Source organism: Aspergillus karnatakaensis, assembly GCF_047715665.1.
Source record: "Aspergillus karnatakaensis strain CBS 102800 unplaced genomic scaffold BJY04scaffold_26, whole genome shotgun sequence".
NCBI lineage: Eukaryota > Fungi > Ascomycota > Eurotiomycetes > Eurotiales > Aspergillaceae > Aspergillus > Aspergillus karnatakaensis.
The window spans coordinates 100,169-119,059 of NW_027395738.1; the positions used below are offsets into that span (position 1 = coordinate 100,169).

General features: G+C 50.3%; 10 protein-coding genes across 10 annotated transcripts; 6 read left to right on the plus strand and 4 right to left on the minus strand.

Annotated features, from left to right (window-relative positions):
• Positions 1-255: 255 nt before the first annotated feature.
• BJY04DRAFT_64253 (DASH complex subunit SPC19) lies at positions 256-928 on the minus strand. Its single transcript, XM_073720796.1, has 2 exons — positions 733-928; positions 256-671 (listed from the first exon to the last, which is right to left on the minus strand). The coding sequence occupies exons 1-2, from the start codon at positions 862-864 to the stop codon at positions 297-299; spliced, it is 507 nt and encodes a 168-aa protein (XP_073570853.1). The 5' UTR covers positions 865-928; the 3' UTR covers positions 256-296.
• A 146-nt stretch (positions 929-1,074) lies between these two features.
• On the plus strand, positions 1,075-2,017 carry BJY04DRAFT_189762 (F1F0 ATP synthase subunit i). Its single transcript, XM_073711425.1, has 4 exons — positions 1,075-1,179; positions 1,257-1,286; positions 1,408-1,458; positions 1,564-2,017. Exons 1-4 carry the CDS (start codon positions 1,143-1,145, stop codon positions 1,617-1,619), a joined length of 174 nt encoding a protein of 57 aa, XP_073570854.1. The 5' UTR covers positions 1,075-1,142; the 3' UTR covers positions 1,620-2,017.
• A 294-nt stretch (positions 2,018-2,311) lies between these two features.
• Positions 2,312-3,264, plus strand: BJY04DRAFT_189767 (mitochondrial 37S ribosomal protein uS14m). Its single transcript, XM_073711426.1, has 3 exons — positions 2,312-2,448; positions 2,564-2,735; positions 2,787-3,264. Exons 1-3 carry the CDS (start codon positions 2,342-2,344, stop codon positions 2,847-2,849), a joined length of 342 nt encoding a protein of 113 aa, XP_073570855.1. The 5' UTR covers positions 2,312-2,341; the 3' UTR covers positions 2,850-3,264.
• Positions 3,265-4,421: 1,157 nt separating this feature from the next.
• Positions 4,422-5,188, plus strand: BJY04DRAFT_189769 (uncharacterized protein). The gene has a single exon (XM_073711427.1). The coding sequence runs from the start codon at positions 4,745-4,747 to the stop codon at positions 5,048-5,050; it is 306 nt and encodes a 101-aa protein (XP_073570856.1). The 5' UTR covers positions 4,422-4,744; the 3' UTR covers positions 5,051-5,188.
• Positions 5,189-5,733: 545 nt separating this feature from the next.
• On the plus strand, positions 5,734-10,790 carry BJY04DRAFT_227961 (uncharacterized protein; the record flags this gene model as incomplete). The annotated part of the gene is made up of 4 exons (XM_073718736.1): positions 5,734-5,893; positions 6,059-6,189; positions 6,354-8,756; positions 8,807-10,790. 4 exons carry the CDS (start codon positions 5,734-5,736, stop codon positions 10,748-10,750), a joined length of 4,638 nt encoding a protein of 1,545 aa, XP_073570857.1. The 3' UTR covers positions 10,751-10,790.
• Positions 10,791-11,060: 270 nt separating this feature from the next.
• Positions 11,061-11,969, minus strand: BJY04DRAFT_218561 (ribonuclease H family protein; the record flags this gene model as incomplete). The annotated part of the gene is made up of 1 exon (XM_073716342.1): positions 11,061-11,969. The coding sequence occupies one exon, from the start codon at positions 11,967-11,969 to the stop codon at positions 11,061-11,063; it is 909 nt and encodes a 302-aa protein (XP_073570858.1).
• Positions 11,970-13,043: 1,074 nt separating this feature from the next.
• On the plus strand, positions 13,044-14,097 carry BJY04DRAFT_218562 (NmrA/HSCARG family protein; the record flags this gene model as incomplete). The annotated part of the gene is made up of 3 exons (XM_073716343.1): positions 13,044-13,217; positions 13,278-13,695; positions 13,760-14,097. 3 exons carry the CDS (start codon positions 13,044-13,046, stop codon positions 14,095-14,097), a joined length of 930 nt encoding a protein of 309 aa, XP_073570859.1.
• A 188-nt stretch (positions 14,098-14,285) lies between these two features.
• Positions 14,286-15,285, minus strand: BJY04DRAFT_207717 (phytanoyl-CoA dioxygenase family protein; the record flags this gene model as incomplete). Its single annotated transcript, XM_073713890.1, has 2 exons — positions 14,286-15,032; positions 15,112-15,285. 2 exons carry the CDS (start codon positions 15,283-15,285, stop codon positions 14,286-14,288), a joined length of 921 nt encoding a protein of 306 aa, XP_073570860.1.
• Positions 15,286-15,702: 417 nt separating this feature from the next.
• On the plus strand, positions 15,703-17,856 carry BJY04DRAFT_227969 (Zn(II)2Cys6 transcription factor; the record flags this gene model as incomplete). The annotated part of the gene is made up of 3 exons (XM_073718737.1): positions 15,703-15,937; positions 16,002-16,846; positions 16,896-17,856. 3 exons carry the CDS (start codon positions 15,703-15,705, stop codon positions 17,853-17,855), a joined length of 2,040 nt encoding a protein of 679 aa, XP_073570861.1.
• Positions 17,857-17,875: 19 nt separating this feature from the next.
• Positions 17,876-18,859, minus strand: BJY04DRAFT_227971 (class II aldolase/adducin domain-containing protein; the record flags this gene model as incomplete). Its single annotated transcript, XM_073718738.1, has 3 exons — positions 17,876-17,953; positions 18,001-18,532; positions 18,600-18,859. 3 exons carry the CDS (start codon positions 18,857-18,859, stop codon positions 17,876-17,878), a joined length of 870 nt encoding a protein of 289 aa, XP_073570862.1.
• Between the last annotated feature and the right edge of the window lie 32 nt (positions 18,860-18,891).

An 18,891-nucleotide genomic window follows, 5' to 3' on the forward strand; every position in this document is an offset into this window, starting at 1 on the left:
CCTGCCAACATATTACCATCGTCTGCCTGCCTTTCCTGAAGACTCTGAACATGAGCAATGTTTATCAACTCATGCCAGCATCAACGCCAAACACCGGACGGCGTTCATGCTTTGGTGTGAAAAGCATCGTAGCAAGTTGGGCATGCTTTCCCGCTCGCCGCTCTTTCACCATGTTTGCCACCGCGGTAGCGGCGCGGCGAAAAAGGACTGACTAGACTTTGCGCAGCGAGGCACGTCCCATCGGATATCAAGGCCCTTAGCCAATACCATAGATCAAATCCCGACGTCAATCCTCCTCACTGAAACGCCATACTCTTCCTCAACTGCCTCTCGCGCTGGCGACTCTGCAGCTCTAACCTCTCAATGGCATACTTCAGCCTCTCCTTCTTTTGAATCAACCTCCTATACTCCGCCGCACGAGCCGCAGACGCAGATGCGTCGGTGGCAGTATTTCTCGCCGCGTGTCCGCGAGCCGAGCTCTGGCGGCTCTCATTCGAGTTCAGGCGTCCCTCTTGTAGCTCGCATTTTGCGCGGAGGCCTTGTTCGCGCCGGGAGAGCTTCTCGACGTGGTTGGAGGCTAGGAGGAGGAGGTGTGAGATGCTGGGGGTGATTTCGTCGAGGAGGGCTTGTTGGGCTTCGCGGAGGGTTGGTTCGGGGAGGAGTTCGAAGTGCTATTTTGTGATTAGTATTAGTTTCAAGAGAGATAGTTTAACCGTCACAAGATTGGCTCACTCGTGTTGTTTGGAGGACTTTGGACATTCGGGGAAAGTCGCTGACCCCAGCATCGAGGATTGAGATCGAGGAGTCGACGAGCCCGAGGGAGGATTGGAGGGAGGCGACGGAGGCGGAGAGTGAGGCTGCCATTTTGTCGAATAGATATTTGACTTAAGCCACCGTGTTCGAGGAAAATAAACTGTTGTAACTTTTCATATCGATTGTTTACATGGTGAGGGGAGCAACCCGCCCGCATTATCGGGTCAATTAAAGCGGCAACCCATAGCTTATCTAAAAGCGGCTAGTCATCGGGCTTCCGGGCAAACCTCGTAGCAAGCCGCTCTCACTCATCGCTCCCTTGCCCAGTACCATCACCCGCAACTCCTCCTCACAACAGCACGTCATATCCCGCTGTACGAATTGCTAAAATGGCTCTCCTCCCCAAGAAGTTCCCGGCGCCTATCGGTATGATGCACCCTGTGTCTAGTGGTTGGCCGGTTCGCCGGTAGACGGGAACAGGACTGACTTGTTTCTCGATATAGCCAAGCCTCTCGGCCCCTTCTTCGCTGCCGGTACGTGATATATTCCTGCTGAATGGATCGATTGACTCGCTGGATACCTTGTGCGAGCGGATAATGCTCGATCAAACGCGTGGTGGAAGTGCTGTCGGTTCCGATACTAACCTCCGGCTAGGTCTGGTTATCCTCTACGGCATCAACTCGGCTCAAAACGCCCTCTCCCAGAGTGAGTGACTCGCCAACTCCTTTTCGCTTGATTGCGATGCGCCCCGCTGGCATATCGGATCTCTGTCCTGCTCAGTGAATCGTCATGCTAACCTCCCCCCTTCAGCCGCTGAGTACAAGAACGACCCCCGCAACCCCAACCAGGCCGCGGCCAAGCACTAAATCGTCGAACCCTCGGATGATTTGGAAGACCAATGGAGTGATCGTTTTGCCGGATTTGGTTTTGTCGCCATTGACTTGATGTTGCGTGCAATTCCCTGTACAGACATATAGACGCTACTCGTCGGATACCATTGACGAATTGACAAGTTGTACCACTACTATATCCATACTTCTGCCGGCTATTTTGACGTGCATTGATTACGGTGATTGTGATTGTGCTTGATTGATATCCCGCGGTTTAGAGATCTCACGACGTCCTGAGCCATTCGACCCGCTTCTCGTCGGCACCAAGAGCATCTTAGGGATTTTCAGCGCCTACGCAGTCCGCGTTAGAACTCTACGTAGGATGGTAGTAGCATTACGAGGGCCGATGCGGGCAAGTATGGAGCCTGTAACTCCAGTTGAGCTCCTAGTAGCCACTCCATTTAGACGCCCAACAGCCCCTAGCCCCTAGCCCCTAGCTCCTAGCCTCTACACTTTGTGCAGAGCACCGTTTCAAGAGCCGGAAGAGCTATAGGATATCAGATGAAGTCCTGTAGCTCCCGCTAAAATTACAAGCTGGAGTATAAAAACCTTTTCCTAAATGAGGTTATTCAAACATTGCACTAGTCCCGATGCAGATCAGACTTCTTCCACGTGACCATATCTCTCCGCCGAACCTCCGACAAAAGTCCCGACTTCTTTACGAATTACGACAATCGCTAACCATCAAACCATCCATCATGTCTCAATTCAGGGCAAAGAAACTCGACCTTGGTGGCTTCATCAACGGGAAGATTATCCGCGACCATACCAAGCGCAAAGTCTTCGAGCAGTACGAACCCGACCGGTATGACAGCCCCGATCGAGCCACCCTCAAACCAACCCCAATTGCAATTGCGCCTCGAGAAATTCTCCTTATGAGAGCAAAACAGAGAAAGCTAATGCGCTGCCCTACTATATAGTCAAGCCCTCCGTTACATCATTCGCAACACCTCCCTCCCCCAGCGTACCCGCGCCCAGGCTCAATTGCAGCTCGCCCAGATGCACGCCTATACCCGTCCTACACAGATCAAGAACCGGTGTGTGGCGGGTGGTCTTGCGAGATTCGTGTTCCGTGATTTCAGGATTGCTAGGGTGAGCACTCTCAGTGGATTTATATTGATGTGCGTTTCTAACGTGTTCTAGTACCAATTCCGTATGCAAGCGCTTGCGGGTGAACTGCCGGGTGTCAAGAAGGCTAGTTGGTAGAGCGGTTGTGTATATTATATCTACGGGATTAAAATGGTTGGAGAGTTTATTTGGGATGCTTTGCTTGCAAGAATGGCGTTTGTTTTGCTGTACGCTGTATATACCCACAGTGTCAGTGTCATATCTGGGATGATTGTACGATATGTCAGAGGTATAAGAGACTATTCACTTGATTTGCGGTTTACTTCAATTGGTCTTCTACTATGTGAAACTTATGATACATTAAGTCTCTTGACTAGTACAGAACTGACTTGTGCACCTGCAGACACCAATTCACTCCGATTGTGTGCAAACGCGCAAGATTCTGTCCTCGCGAGTGAACTCGACAGCAACACCAGGCCTCCTTACTAAACTGTCTTCTCTTTCTCTTGACATAGTGGAATCTTTTACAACACCATTCCCTCAGTTGTTCATCATTTCTAAAATCTAACTAGGTTAGATTCAGGTTCTTTTAGCAACATATTAGCTCAACCCAGTCAGTCGGCTGTTCAGGCCCTCGCCTTTATAGAAGGCCCCAACCTCCTGGCATCACCTTCAGCTCGCATTCCTACGCTATGTTCGTCTTTCGCAAGCAGGATCTCCCTGCGGATCCAGTTTTCCCCGCGGACTTGGAGAAGCTAGGGTAAGATCCCCCTCACTATATATTTCCACAGGACAGACAGCTCACAACCTCCGATAAATACTAGCTACTTCATAAATGACAAAGACCAAATCAGAAAGCGTTCGAACCCAGCTGAAGAATTTGTGTATAAGATTAATAAGAATGACCGCTGGAATGAAGTGCAGCGGGGTGCTATGAACGGTACTTCCCTATCCCCAAGTTCCACCCTTAACACCAAGAACACACCGACTAATCTGAGCTCAACATAGAATGTATCCGCACCATCGTCATCGCTCGTCTCCGTGCCCTAGGTCTGGTTACCATTTGCCTCCCCCTGACTTCGGGTCCAACAAAGCCACACGTCCCAATCCTCGTCTCGAAGAACCTCTCCTCCGCATCAAGAATCATCATCTTCTTCGGAGAGCCAGTTCAGGACCTCGGTATTTTGGCATACCGGACTATTGGTAGCGAGAATATCAACGCCGGTTCTGTCGTTGACATTGCCAAGGCTGTTCTCTATCCCGACGAATCTTCTAAGAATGGCAACGCGAACGGGGCCTCTACATCCCAGAAAAGCCAGGGAGACACCGCAATCATCCTCACCAACACCGGCCAGCTTGTCTGGCACTGCGGAACCGGCCAAGCGATGACCATAAACTCCTGGCTTTATCTCCCCAGGCCCTCGGCTGTTGATCCTCCACATGCTGAATCGAGGAGGAACAAGATCCCGGGCAACGGCAACTGGCAGGAACATGTAGAGAGTGTCTTTGAGGGGATCTTCAAAGCGAGGGGACAGCTCGTCAGGAAGGACGCCAGGATCGATGTCATTGGTGCTGCGGAGGGGGGACTTGGTGCGGTAAAGTATTTGGCGGCGAATTGTAAGTTTCTTTCCTTTCTCTTCCTACGTACGACCAATACATCCGGTCTTGTGCAGCTGGTCCCATCGCTTGATACTTGCCCTTCCTCCCACCCTTCAAGTCACTGACAGCAATCAGGGAACAAATGGCGACCCTACATCTCAGCGATCTGCCTCGCAACACCCCTACACACACTCGCGGGTGACATTTCCGAGGCCTGTTCTCACAATTCTGCCAGAACCAATGACAACGATATTCCAATCAACGATTCAGCTGAGAACATCAACGTTCCTGAGACGTCATTCAGGTCCTTCCTCGCAACCCGTGTTCGCGCCTACGACCTTTCTTTCGACCCGCTCGGGGTTCTGCTCCCAGGCGACAAGATCCACGGATGCAAAATCTACTCCTCAGGTGAAGAGCTGAATGCTGAGTGCATCATGCCGGCCGTCTGGAAGGATATGCTGAAGTGGCTTGACAAGGCATGGGCGGACCCGGCGTTTGGAGAGGCCCAGATTGTTGTCAGGGAGTTTAAAGTGGGTGTGGATGGGGTGGAGGTTCAGGAAGGTGACGTTGGTGGATCTGGGAGCGTGGAGGTGAATGCGAAGGATGCAGAGAAGGTTGAGGAGGATGGGAAGAGGAGGGATGCTGGCTACATGGACCAAATGGAGAACGTGAAGCCTAACGCAGAGGATCAAAACACGGCTAAGGAAGAGGAATCTGGAGTCTTTGATGACATGGTTTGAATGCAAGCGAAAAAAAAGGGCGCAGGTTTAGGACCTAAGTTGCGTGAACCGGGGAGAGCTGGGGCTTAAGAGTTTGAGATTGGTGATAGAGCTACAGAGAAGGGCGAGGGTGGCATTAGGGCCTAAATGACCTTTACCGGTATAGACAGGGTTAGGGATAAGATAGGTATCCAGGACGCCTAGCCTTTTGTCCCAACAAGCGGTTAGTTCCATACAATTCGAAACAACCCTGTTCTTCGTAAAGCCTAGTTTCTTTACATATTATTTGTTGTCTTCGTCTTTTACTCCCGTAAATGGCAAGTCAAGCGAGATCGAGACTAGTATCTTGGCTGGCGGCGGTGTTTGCTGCTAGCTGTTGATCCCCAGATCCCCTCACTACCTAACTAAATCAGCCTTGTCGCAGCGTTCTTCCTTCTCTTATTGCTTACCTGTTTCTTTCTCTTCTCTGAATAATTCACTTAACTTGACCCGAGGGAGTCCCTCCAGAAAATCCGCTTTGACAGAAGCAGTACGAGTACTAGACCAAACCAGCCGGAAGGTGCTAACCACCTACCTGCACAAGAACCAGCCTCCTGGCCTCCATCACAAGATTCATGTAGCCTTTCAGCGAGGCAAACCGTTATCAGACTAGCAAAACCGTCGAAAGGGTCGACGACGAGCCTGACTCCGGCTTGTACACGAAAATGACCATCTCCCCCTCATCCACCAAAGCGCCCCCACTTGAGCGGCGCACCTCCGCGCTGAAGAGCGAAATCGTCGAAATATGGTCTCAAGTACAGGCGAGGGTCGTTCAACTAGCTGGTGGTGATGCCTCGAAGATTCAGGCGAATTTGGGTATTGAAGGTTTGTAATGCTGTTCTTCGATGAAGTCCATGGGTCTCTTCTCAAGCGGGAGTTTGCTTCTCCTTCCCTTTCTTCATTTTCTCTTCCCTCCATCACTTTCGGTCTTCGCTATATCGTCATTGAATCAATATTGTGCTCTCGTCAGGCTCGCTGACCTTTTACTAGGTGTTCTTTCCTATCTCGACAAAGCTCAAGATGCCACGTCCGGCACGGACAGCAGCGTTAGAGGGGCCTTTGAGAAGACCCTGCAGTTTATTGACACGGTTGGTGGTATTGTCGCGGGGGGAGCAGGCGAAGTGAGTACAGTGATTCTTGTTCTATTCTAGCAGTTACCAGGAACTGCCGGCATTGCCAATAGACTCGAGCCATAGCAACTTCCTATGCGGAGACGTACTTAAGCTTAACGCTTGTTCATCGTTCTACTTTTTCTTAATCCACGAGGCTAATCTTGAGAATCCAGGTTTTTGGCCCCGCAGAACTATGTTTCAACGCGCTCAGTATGGTGATTCAAGCATGGCAGGGTTACCAAGAGGTCTTTGAAAGCCTTGCCACATTGCTTGAGCGGTGCGGCCAGTACATGTCCCGCCTTGAGTACTACATCCGTGGCGGCCTGGATGCAAAATTGGCCAAAGTCGCCTGTCAACATCTTCAGCTTTTTGTGGAAATCTGCGATAGGGCGATCAAGCTTCGGCGATCGAAAAGGAGGAAACTGATCGTATTCACCAAGCTTTTGTTTCTCAACGATAATGACATTGAAGATTTACTCGAGAAAATGAACTCACTAGTCGACGAGGAAGGCCGACTGGTGACCGCTCAGACCTTTAGCTTTGCTGCTGAAACTGTCGTCAGTACGAGAGAGAACTTGGCAATCAGCAGGGCTGTCAATAGTAAGATCGATATGCTAATTGCGAGCCGTTCGGATTCGCTCAAAGAAAGTGATACGAGACGGCGGAAAGAGAAGATACTTGAGAGCCTGGCTTTTGATGAGAACAAGTTGGACCCGGATAAGAGAGAGCCCGACCCATACTGGCAGAGGATCTACTACAACTATCGGAAATGCGTCGTTCCTGAAACTGGCCAGTGGATCTTCTCGGAGTCCGACTTCAAAGCGTGGGAAAAAGGGAGCGAAGATAGTTCTCCGATTCTAGCTATCGAAGGCACAGAGGGCTCTGGTAAAAGTTATCTTGCTTCAACGATCATTCGAAGACTGCGCAATCGTAGCTCTGCGGAGAGCTCGGACTCAAGAACACTCCTGGCTTTCTACTTCGTCGAAGGTGACTCTAAGGAGGAAGTAAAGAGGTCAAACCACCTGGATGTCATTGTGAAGTCACTTGTCTGGCAATTCGTCCAGGCTGATGCTTCGTATATGAAGTCTGTTGCCAATATCTGCGAACAAAACAGAGACATGGATCCACACGAGATACCAGGTCGACTACTCTTCGGCAATAAGGATCTCGGTCAGACGATCGACGCAAATTTCTTCATTGTTATTGATGGGCTAAATGATGCCATCAGCGATGCTTTTGTGGCCTTTCTGCATAAGGCCCTGACAAGCTCGATTTCTCACCGCAAGATTCGAATCCTCTTGACCGGACGTCCACGGGCATTTGAACAAATATCTGAAAACAAAGATGTTACCTTCCGAACAATCCATATCAGTGAGCGGAACACACAAGACATCGACAAGTACATAGAGTCGCGTATGGACTCGATCGAGGCTCTGAGAAATAAAGAGCGATTTGGCGTTTCCGGTCTTAGGGAGAAGATCCACGTTGCTCTTCGCGACAAGACAGCAGGCGACTATTTCAGGATCAACACGATTCTCAAACGCATCAGCAATTTAGATTACGTCAATGACATTGATCAAGTTCTTGAGAATGCTGGCAAAGAGCGCTCACAGCAGATCCAAGCTGAAATTGAGTCTTTGAACAACACGCGCAGTGCAAAGGAGATAGCCGAGATCAATGAGATTATTCTCTGGATTCTCCACGGACGGGAATGGTTGAAGCCCCGGCAAATGGCCGCCGTTCTATATACACAAAGCGGCGAACTCTCCCTACTGACTCTCGAGGCGAAGCTTCAGTTGAAGTACACTTTGTTCGAGATTGATAGTGATGGCGACGTCGACTTTCGTGCCTACGAGATCGTTGACCTAATTCCTGAGGGCAGTGAAGCCTCAGAAGAGGAGCAGCAGCAAGCAGCCAAAAGAATCCTTCCAGAAGAGGTGGAAATAATTAGACATTTTCTGCAGACAGTGTGTCCGCCGAATTTGTACAAGAAATTTGATTTTGAGACGGTATTTGAACAGAAGCTCCGCCATACTGGTGGTTATATCTATCGTGACGACGATGACACTGCAGAGGCCAAGCTCGCCGTAACTTGCCTGCGCATACTGACCGAGGAAAGAGATGCGAGGCGGGAAACCATCCGGCCTTACGCGGTCAATTACTTCTATCAGCACCTGTCTGCAGTTGACTTGTCCCTGGTAGATCGGAAATGGAAACGGGTTGTTGGACCACTTCTTGTGAAGCTAGTTCTTGACGACGCCTCAACAGATGCACTCCTATGGACAGCAAACCCAGAAGCAGCCTCGAATTTTGCCTGGATGGCACGATCGGCGTGGCTTGACGGGGACGGTGGCACAACAGAGGTTGTACGCTGGTTGAAAGAGTCCGTGGCTATAACAGATATAAGTGACGAATCAGCTAGGGCTTGGGTGTCTAGTCTCACGAAGAACTTGTCGCCTGAGAGAGAAATATTACAGCGACTGGCGAAGCGAATGGTTGTACACTGGCTTCGAGAGCCTACACCACAGGCATTGGCGGTCCATGCATTTTCATTCGTTCTCGGTGCTTTGAAGAAGGTTTGTAAGACCCATAAATGACACGGAGGAGGCTGACTTAGGGCTAACAGGTCAACCGCGGTGACCAGACCCAAGGAAATGGTCCGAGCTCGGTTCCCACTTTTGAGGACATCTCTGAGATTGAAGAATGGTCACGGTCTTTGCTGGACTGCGAAAAAGACTCATTGTGGGAAGTACAAAATGCAGTCATCCTGCATCAACATGGGTTCAATATTCAGGCCGAAAAGAGATGTCGCCACGCATTAGAGTTGGATGCTACTAACTGGCGAGCCTCTTATTATTTGGCTCATGTGGTGACATCCAACGCAGAAGCCATTGAGATACTGAACAGCATCATCGACAAGCTTGGGAAAGACGAGAAATGGATGCAAGATTCAAAACACGTCTGGGCTTTGGCAGAGATGCTTTTCGATCGCGGACAGCGGTTCTGGGATGCAGAGCAGTTCGACCAGGCAATTGAGTCCTACACGAGATCGGTTCAGGTCAATTATGCAGGCTTCAAGCGGATTCTGACGATCATCGAACAATATTACGACAAACGCCTATGGTCGGATATCCTTGCTCTCCTCAAAGTAATTCAGACGGGATCAGACGAAAAGGCGCATCTGTCTGAGATGTTAGTTGACCTGGCATCCGAGGAGACTTTCCACAGCATTATACTTCAAACGGCTGTCGAAACAGGCCAATTTAGTTTTATCGAGCAGGTATACGATGAGGCCATCAGACTTTCAACCGCAAAACAAGCCTATACTAGCTTATACTATATCCGCTATCACTACGCCAACGAGATGTTCCAGCAGGAGAATTGTGAAGAGCGCGCCATAGAGCTCTGGGAAGTAGCCCTTAAGGAGGACCTTCCAAGATCCTTCTTGGACATTGACTTTGCCCTCCCTGCCCTGACACTGAAGCTCGCGCCCGTATATCTCAGTCGGGCTCTTGCCGCCGAAAAAGGCTCAGAAACAGCTCATGACTATCTCAAGCGAATATCCTCAATCACACCCGACGAAGCTTCTGATAACAACGTCATCCTCCCCGCAAAGCTCTATCTCGCGCGGTACTACCAAGTCACAGGCGACGAAACGAAAGCCAAGAAGATCGTTCGAAGTGCAATTAAGTTAGCACTCGAGATGTTGTCAGACGACGATAGCGAGAATGATTACCTGGCATACTGGCGACTTCTCCTCGCATTCCTCCCGCTAAACGATGACGAGAACGCTCTAGCAGCAGTAACAATGGCTGCACTCGCCAGTCACTCTGCGCTCGCAAACTCAACCGCGAACGGGAATGGCCCCGCCAACATCCCTCTCATCGACGAGCCCAGGCCACCGACCATAAAGGATAAAGATGGTAAAGAACATCCCCGAAAAGAGCGCAAAGAGCAGAGCCCCGTGTCCCGCGCTAGTGGCCTCCAGACCGGTACACCACCTCTCAGACCGCGCAGGCCTAGCTCGCCGAACAGCAACACTCCAGTCATTACTCCCGAGTTGAGATCCGCCGATCCGAAAGAGCGAAAGGAGCAGAGCCCCGCGGCCCGCACGTCAAGTCCACAAGCACGCCCTAGCAGTCTTCAAACTGGGACACCACCTCTCAGGCCGCGGAGACCCAGCACCCCAAATAGCAACCCGCCAATCCTCACCCCTGAGCTGAGACCCCTTGATCCAGATCGAGATTCTGTATCCGCACACGAGGACCAAACTCAGTCCCCCGTTTTTGCCATCTGTGACGGCGGTTGCGGCTTCTTCTGGGAAACTGCGAGCGAGATGTGGTGGTGTAAGGACTGCATTAACCTCACCTTCGACAAGGACTGCTTCGAGCAGTTGCAAGAGGGCACGTTGCCGTTGAAGGTCTGTGACCCGGAACATGCATTCCTGGCGGTTCCAAAATGGGATGAAAGCGTGTTTAATGAAAAGGGTAAAGGGGGCGTGCCTGTGGGAGGGAGAGTGATTTCGTTGGAGGAGTGGAAGAGAGAGATTGTTAGGAAATATATTGAGTAAAAGAAGAGAAAGAAGAAGAAATGGGGGAGGTAGACGGGAGAATAAAGGAAAGTGTTTATAGCTAATGCGCTATAGTTTCTAGCTCAAGAGTCTGTAGGTATAGAGCTGTTTTACTTGACCTGTGGAGGGTCACAAACTTGAACAACCTGCTCCGCAGGACTCGCATGGAGATCAGAACAATCTCTTTTATTAGGATTTCTTGCTTGGCTTGATTTACGAGTCAAATAGGAGTCTCTGAAATCATTCAGGAGATGAGGAGTAGGGTAAGATCCTGGTCACCTACAATCTCGCTGAAAGATACGGTCAACAATTAAAATGCAGCTCTACCGTACGGGCATTCGAGCAGATGAACCGTCCGCCCGAGCTCCCTTGTTCGGTCTTCAGTGAGTGAAGCGGTTGATGCACTCGCGTTTTTCGCCACACTATCAGCGCACATCTTCCCATCAACATCCATATGGGCCACAACCCATCGCAGCTCAAGCGAGATGCCTCGGTACAGCAAGAATCTAGCCGTTGTGCACGCCTCTTCCGCTGTTGCTAAGAAGAGTCGGGACGGCTTAGCTGTCCCTATGTAATGTTTTGCGAGTGACTCCAGCGCTGTCTGGCAGTCGCTAAAAATGACGACCTTCTTTAGCTGCGAGTCAACCTCCACTTTGGCCAGCGCCAACTTGAGCCCCTGATTGATCGCATGCAGTTCGGCTTCGCCGACATTTTCCACCCCAGGCAGACCATACGCTAGAACTTTCCACTCACCCGCCTCCTCATACACGACCGCTGCGCCTGCAGCCTTTCGATTTTGGCACAGAGGCAAGGCGTGAGGCTCCGATGAAGAACATGCAGATACCCGGGGAGAGATCTGCGAAGATGAAGGCAAATCTGCCAAGTGTCGGCCGTTCGAGGCGTCACGGACTGAAGTATCGACCCACAGAACCAGCTCTGTCACTGAACATTGCGCCGCGTTTGCAGTTGCTTTGGCGGCCGCGGTGCCTTCGATGATGACATCCGGGTGCCCATTCTCGCTTCGTAGGAGATGGCGGGCTGGTGCAAGTGTAGGCGCACCATTGCTGATTTGTTGCCGTATGCCATTTCTGGTTATTTCCTTCTTCTTCTTCTTCTTCTTGTTCTGATTGAGTTTGTGAACTTTCCACCGGCTGTCGGTATTATGGCTAGCCTTGGGTTTGCTACCGGTTTTTTGTGTGTGAGTGTGACTAGCAGCCATGTTGTTTCTGCAGTTAGATTGAAGGGTTGCAGGATACTGCTGGTTTATGAATCTGTTATCAATTGGGATGACCAAGATCCCAGAAGTAGATTATTTCAATAGAATCCTTTCAAGAGATGGTAAAAGACAGGCAGAACGGGGATGAAAAGAAGGACACTCTGAAGATCTAGGTCAAGTGCTGCCTGGACGTAAACTTTGGTTATGACAGCACCGCGAGGCAAGCACGACTCACGCGATGGCCAGCATGGCTCATGGACAACCCATACTGTGCGCCCGGAGGGATACTCCCAGCGGCGGATGGAGTGTGATGGCCGGCTTGGTACCTCGCAGATGACCACTCCATAGCGTAGCAGTTTAGGAGCCAAGCGCGGCAGAACTAAGTCACAGTGAGAGACCGTAGGTATTATCCATCTGAGCGCCGGACAGGAACCGCAGTCGACAGACTTTATTTAGGATACCCAGGCGAATTGGTGGCTTTTCTATGGTTTTCCCATTCTCACATCGCCTTGTCTAAGCAGAAAGAAGAATCCTGGTGTGTAGTTGACCTCCTGGCCATATTATGAAAAGAGAGCAAGTCTTCAATAGGTAGATCTGATTTGGATAGGATGTTTAAGAAGTAAACAGAACGTGTCATTAGGACATGGTAGGGTACAGATGTGAGTTGACAATATATATTTCGGTATCGAAAGTGTAGGAACAATGTAGACATGTTTCAAGCAAAACCGACACTATGGAACATGCATCCAGGTAATCTCGTAAGATTTGTCTGCAGGTTTGTCACAGCTCGGCGTCGGATCGGCGCCAAAACACCGACCCCCGACTGTTCTGAATCAGCTGCTGCCTTAATGCCTGAAAATCATCTACATCGACTGAATCGCTTCATGTCATTTGTCAGTCCACCAGGTGTTCCACAACATCTACTTCCTCAAGATGCATTGGGATTTGCGCCTGTCAGGGTATATAAAGATGTTCCATTCCGCAGATATTGACCCTCATCATCATCATCATCATCAAGGAAAACAACCTTTTTCTGCAGCCTCGCACGCCTCCATCACCATACATCAATCGTCAAAGATGTCCAAGCTCCTCACCGTCTTCGGCGCTACCGGCCACCAGGGCAGCTCCGTGATCCGTACTGTCCTCTCTGACCCAGCTCTATCGCGCGAATTCAAGATCAGAGGAATAACCCGCGACGTCACCAAACCCGACGCCAAAGCCCTAGCTGACCAAGGTGTTGAGGTCGTCAGCGTACGTCCCATCCACCTCAGACCCATTCCAATTCCAGCAGCCCTAACTAACACCACCCAGGCCGACATGACCTCCATCGACTCCCTAATCCAAGCAATCACCGGCTCCCACACCGTCTTCCTCGTAACAACACCAACCTTCACCGAGAACTCGACCCTCGAACTAACCCAAGGCCGCAACGTCACCGACGCAGCCAAACAAGCCGGCATCCAGCACCTCATCTTCTCATCCCTGCTGCACGTCTCAGAGCTCACAAACGGGCGACTCAAGAACGTGCCGCATTTCGACCACAAGGCCGAGATTGAGCGGTATATCCGCGCCTCGGGTATCCCGGCTAGCTTTGTGCTCCCGGGGTACTTCATGTCGAATTATGCCTCTCTGGGGATGATTAGGAAGGGAGAAGATGGGGCGTATACGCTTGCTTATCCGGTTGGGGAGGATGCGGGGTTTCCCCTTGTTGATATTGATGAGGATCTTGGTAAGTTTGCTTTCTTTCCTGGATACGTTTATTGGGATCGAGGCTAATAAGGTTGTTATGGCAGGTAAATACGTTGCGATTGTCTTAAAAAGCCCCTCGAGAACACAAGGATCTCAAGTCCTTGCTGCAACAGACTATTACACGTCTACTCGAATCCTGAAAGAATTCGAAGAGGTCACTGGGCACAAAACTCGGTTTGTGCAGGTTGACAATGAGACTTATAAGAGCTTTATGCCTGGGTATTTGGGGTTGGAGATGCTTGAGAATCATCTTTTTGTCGAAGAGCCGGGGTACTATAACGGGCGGAGCTTGGACGAGAGTCAGGCCCTTTTAGCTGAGGCTGGGTATAAAGCGACCACTTGGAAGGAGTTTCTCGAGAGGAATAAGGGTGTCTTTGTCTGAGCTCCTCTGGTCTACAAGTCTGGAAGTTGTTAGGGGAAAGTATCATTATTGTTATATAGTTGTGTTTAGTGTTTGAATACAAATTGGACAATCTCGTTTCACCTACGCTGCTTCAATCTGCTAAAGCCTAAACTGCCAAAAGTAAAGATGTACCGTACCAGACGGGAAGTAAATTGCTCCAGAATCGCTTACTTTGCCTCTTGCGAAGGATCAAAGTCCCCAAACTCGTCCAGCTGCTCCCCACGGAGGTGCTGCAGTGGCGTCTTGAAGTTGACAAACCCAATATTTGGACTCGAGAGTTCATATCCCATGACTTTCTGAACTTTAGGCGACCAAGACAGTACCTGCTCAGCCGTATTGGCAAGGTAAATGTTTTCTTCCTGGCGGTAGAAGCCTCGACAGAAGAAGAAACCATGGAGGATCCTCCATTCGTTCTCTGTTATATTTGCTCCGCCGGCGTGATACAGTCCTCCTAGCATGACCCAGGCATCGGTAACGTCCATCTCAGCCACGGTTGCTTCGCTGGTTCTGGGAATTCGATCAGAGCTCCAGAGGTGCGAGCCCGGAATGGCCAGTGTAGCTCCATTCTCAAAGGTGGTTCTGACTCCCGGGACCATGACGTTCATCATTACATCTGACCCTGGTTTGTATCCTGTTGCTGTCTGATCTTCGTGATCGACGTGGAAATTCTTATCGTCACGGTGTAGCCGTTGTGCTTTGGCACCAGGCCCAATATCAAAGGTCATTGCAATGGAGCAGATAGCTTCGCTGGTGTATGTGTGCTTGGTTTCTCCGTAGTAGTTGGAGGTGGTCTTGTCGACGAAGATACTCGTCAACTTGCGAATGAGAGGATCGATAACCCATTTATCCCGTACGGTCTTGCTTCTTCCTACAAGGTTCGTGCATCGTCTTGTTTCTGGGGGGAATAGATCACCCTGTAAGCAAGTTAGTGACAGGTTCTTGTATAGTTCCCGCAGCGTTGCAGTTGCCGCATCGTAACAAATACTAGCGTACCTTCCATGGCTTGTCTGCTTCGATGTAGGGCCGTGTCTCCTCGTTGACCTTTGCTACCGTCTCCAAGTCTGTGAAGTTCTTGATAATACAACAACCATCGCGGAGGATAGCTTGGACAATGGCTGTCTCATTTGAGCGATCAATGCGCTGGACTTCCGCAATCTCGATAGCCATGCTTGAGTATACGGCGGTGTGTCCAAGTCTGAGGAGCATCAGGCCATCTCGAATGCTCTTTCAGGGTTCGTGATTAAATAGGCGTCGCGTTGTCATGGCGGAGATATGATTCGGAGAGGTACACCTGAGGAGATAATACCAATCGTCCTATCAATATGAGCGCTCTCCTCCGTATCAATGATTTGGGCATGTGGGGCCGTAGCTTCTTTCACTTATCTGTGGTATCTGAGCAGTAGTTTCAGGATCATTTTTCCTGATGGAGTAGCTCCAATTTGCGTGGCTGGTGCGGGGTCGTAGACTGGCATGACTGTTGATGATTTTTCTCCATCCAATTGAATCAGATGGGAGTTTCATCTTCTGAATATCCAGGCAGCCACTGCCGCCAAACTAAGCAGTGTGAGCATTCGTGAAGAGAAGATGGCCTCACAAGCTACTGCGGGGAGCTCATGTCTCAGTTGCCGCGCAAGGAAGGTGCGATGCGATCGGCAGCTGCCACAGTGCACTCAGTGCAAACGCAAAGCCTTGCGCTGTCAAGTCTCAGAGCCACCGCCTCGCATGCTATGGCTACCCATCAAAACACCAGACGACTTCATTTCGGAGCCAGAAGATGCCGACGTTGAAATGCATGTGAGGCGCCAACCTTTATTCCACGGTAAGTCAACCTATGCGCCCGTAAATGCATACTGCTAACACCCGCCGCTCCTGCCCATGGTTAGGGGTGCAGCAAGCTAGAAATGCGGCCGACTTACTATCTTCTATCTCTGGCTTTTCTGTCGGCATGATTCTTGAACGATTTGATCAGGAAGCAGATGGAATCCGAGATGGAACAACCGCGTCAGATGGACCGTTCCACGCCTTCAGATCTGAGCGGCCCATGACCGAGCCAATATTATCACACACACCATCACCGAATCTGCCTGATCTTGAATTGTGGCAGTTGCTTTCCAGTGACCTCGGTGGCCTAATCGATGATGATATTCTTACGGTGCATTGGTCGCCAAACCTCTGTATCTCGGAGGAGCCCGTTGTAACAAAAGACGTTGAGGAAGATCTATCAACACCTTCTTCGCCTTCTCGAGGAGAGCCGACTCTCGTCGCTCAGGGTGTAGGCACACTTGTAGCAGTCGGCCCCTCCGGCGCGATACCGCCCGATTTGGAAGACTTCACCATGTCCACCGCTAAATTGCTCCTAGATCATTACCAAATTATGACCACAACGTTTTATACACCGGCACCTATTGAAACAAAGACGCCTTGGGAAATCCTCTATGTACCAAATCTTTTGAGTACACTGGGTGAGATTGCTCTCACTGGGAACAGTAGTGATGCGAGGGTATCATTGCTGTTCGCTGTGTTCGCCATCAGCGCTTTCAGGATGGATGTCCTCCAGTCCCCATATCAAGAACCAGCAAGTCAAGACTGGAATATGCTCGGGAAGATATGTCGTGAGAGAGCCACAAAGAGGCTACAAAGGGCACTGCGGCGCTTGTCGGCGGGACTCCCCAAGGAAGACAAGTATAAAAATATCCTTATGCCTCTTTTGAGCATGGTAACTATCTGTGTAAGGTTGCGCTATTGTGGTATTGCCCAATCAGACTGACATCAACTAGGTCATCAGCGGCGAGATGAAGAACGCAGCACACTATCTGAGTGACATTGAGCAGATCATCACCCGCTACGGGATCCCTAAGACGCAGTCGCGAAAAACTAAGATGCTCCACAGCATCTACCTATACTTACGGATCTTAACTAAAGGTACCCATACTTACAACCGAAGCTTGAGAGCTGACTCAAGCGAGAGCCTCCAATGCGAGGTAGATCCGTGGTCAGGACCAAATTCAACGACATGGAGTATCCTGATGGTGGAATCATGCGTCAGTCCTGATGGCTTGAATCTAGATTTTATGCAGCCGCTGGCTCCGCCCAAGTCTACATTCGAGCAGATATATTCGCTACCAGCGTCATTGTTCAAATTGATTCTGGAAACAACCCAGCTGGCCAGCAAAGTCGAGGATCTCCGTCAGCTCCGGCATCCGAACAGGGACCATGATACATTTGCCCAGACCGTCAAACAACTCGAAAACGACATATGCGAGTGGAAATACCATCACTATGAGAGCGCTTCCCCCGCCGACATGATCACATGTATATCACCTCTCAAAGAGCGGTTCCCATATCATCTTACGCAGGCTATCTACTCAGCACTAATTATATACTTCTACCGGTCGGTCAGGGACGTTAATGCCACAATATTGCAGCCATATGTTCAGCAAACTATTTACCATTTGACAGAATACGACAAGTACAAGGAAAAGCACAAAGATCGATATGGAGATATAGCTTGGCCAGCATTCATCGCAGGTTGCGAAGCCACGACGTCCGACTCTCGACAGCAAATATCCGAGTGGCTGAAAAGATCTGCTCGCTCAAACGGCATGCTCATGTTTACAGTAGCACTCCAGGTAATCGAGAAGGTTTGGGCCGCCAGAAAGCTTCCTGGAAACCGAAATCTTTCTTGGAGCAATATCATGAGCGAGTCGCCTGATCTGCGAGTGTTGGTGCTGTCCTGACGTGTCGGAGCTCAGCAATCTCATAACGCTTTGTACCCGTCATGAGAAACAGCAGTCTCGTACTGCAGATAGACCTGAAACTCGGCATACAGACTTTCCTGTTTGAGCGTTAGAACGTGAGCTCAGATGCTCTTTGAGCACTTACTGGCTCGCTGGTGTTTTCGAACGTAAATCGAGCGGCTTCATCGTCAATGTAAACCTTCTTTCGACCCAAGGCAGCTGCGGCATCTGTCGCAAGTTGAATCTGGCAGCTCTTCTCCATCAGTAAGAAGAGATAAGCAGCTTCGTCAACAGTGTTTCCAACTGTAAGCAGTCCGTGATTCCTCAGGATCATGCCCTTTCCCTCATTGCCGAGTGCGCTTGCTAATGCTGCCGATTCTTTCTCCTCTAGCACAACGCCGCCAAATTCCTTATAGACGCTCTGGGCCTTGCCATAGAACATTGCAACATCTTGGTTCAGCATTTCAAGTGGCTGGGCAAAGGCGGACCATGCTTTGCCGTAGGTGGAATGGAAGTGGCATGCAGCATTCACGTCGGGTCGAGATTTATGAAGTGCCGCATGGATCAGAAATCCAGCAGCGTTGGCTGGCCGAGAGGTATTTCCTCCCACCGCGATGCCGGCCTCATCGACTAGGATTAAATCCGAGGTGTTGATTAGCGCAAAATGAAGACCGAGACTTGAACATCCCGTTAGCATCAGCTATAATCGGCAGATTTGAGAAGATCCCCGGGGTTGTGGCCTACGGATTTGTCCAGAATCTGTCATGGAACTCAGGGTCTCTCATTGAGATATGACCGCTCATTCCTTCCACGAATCCATGCCGCGCAAAAACCCTGAACACCCCAGCCATATGATTGAGCATGTGTTTCCTCTGGCGCTCAACATCGGTGAATTTGGGCACTCCAGGGAGCGGGGTGCCTTGCGATATCTTTTCTAAGGCTGTTTTCTTCGCATTCTGCGAGGTATCCGGGGCCAAAACCTGTTGATCGAACGAGGTCGCCATTGTGTTTTGGGCTAATTGCAAGCAAGGCTACT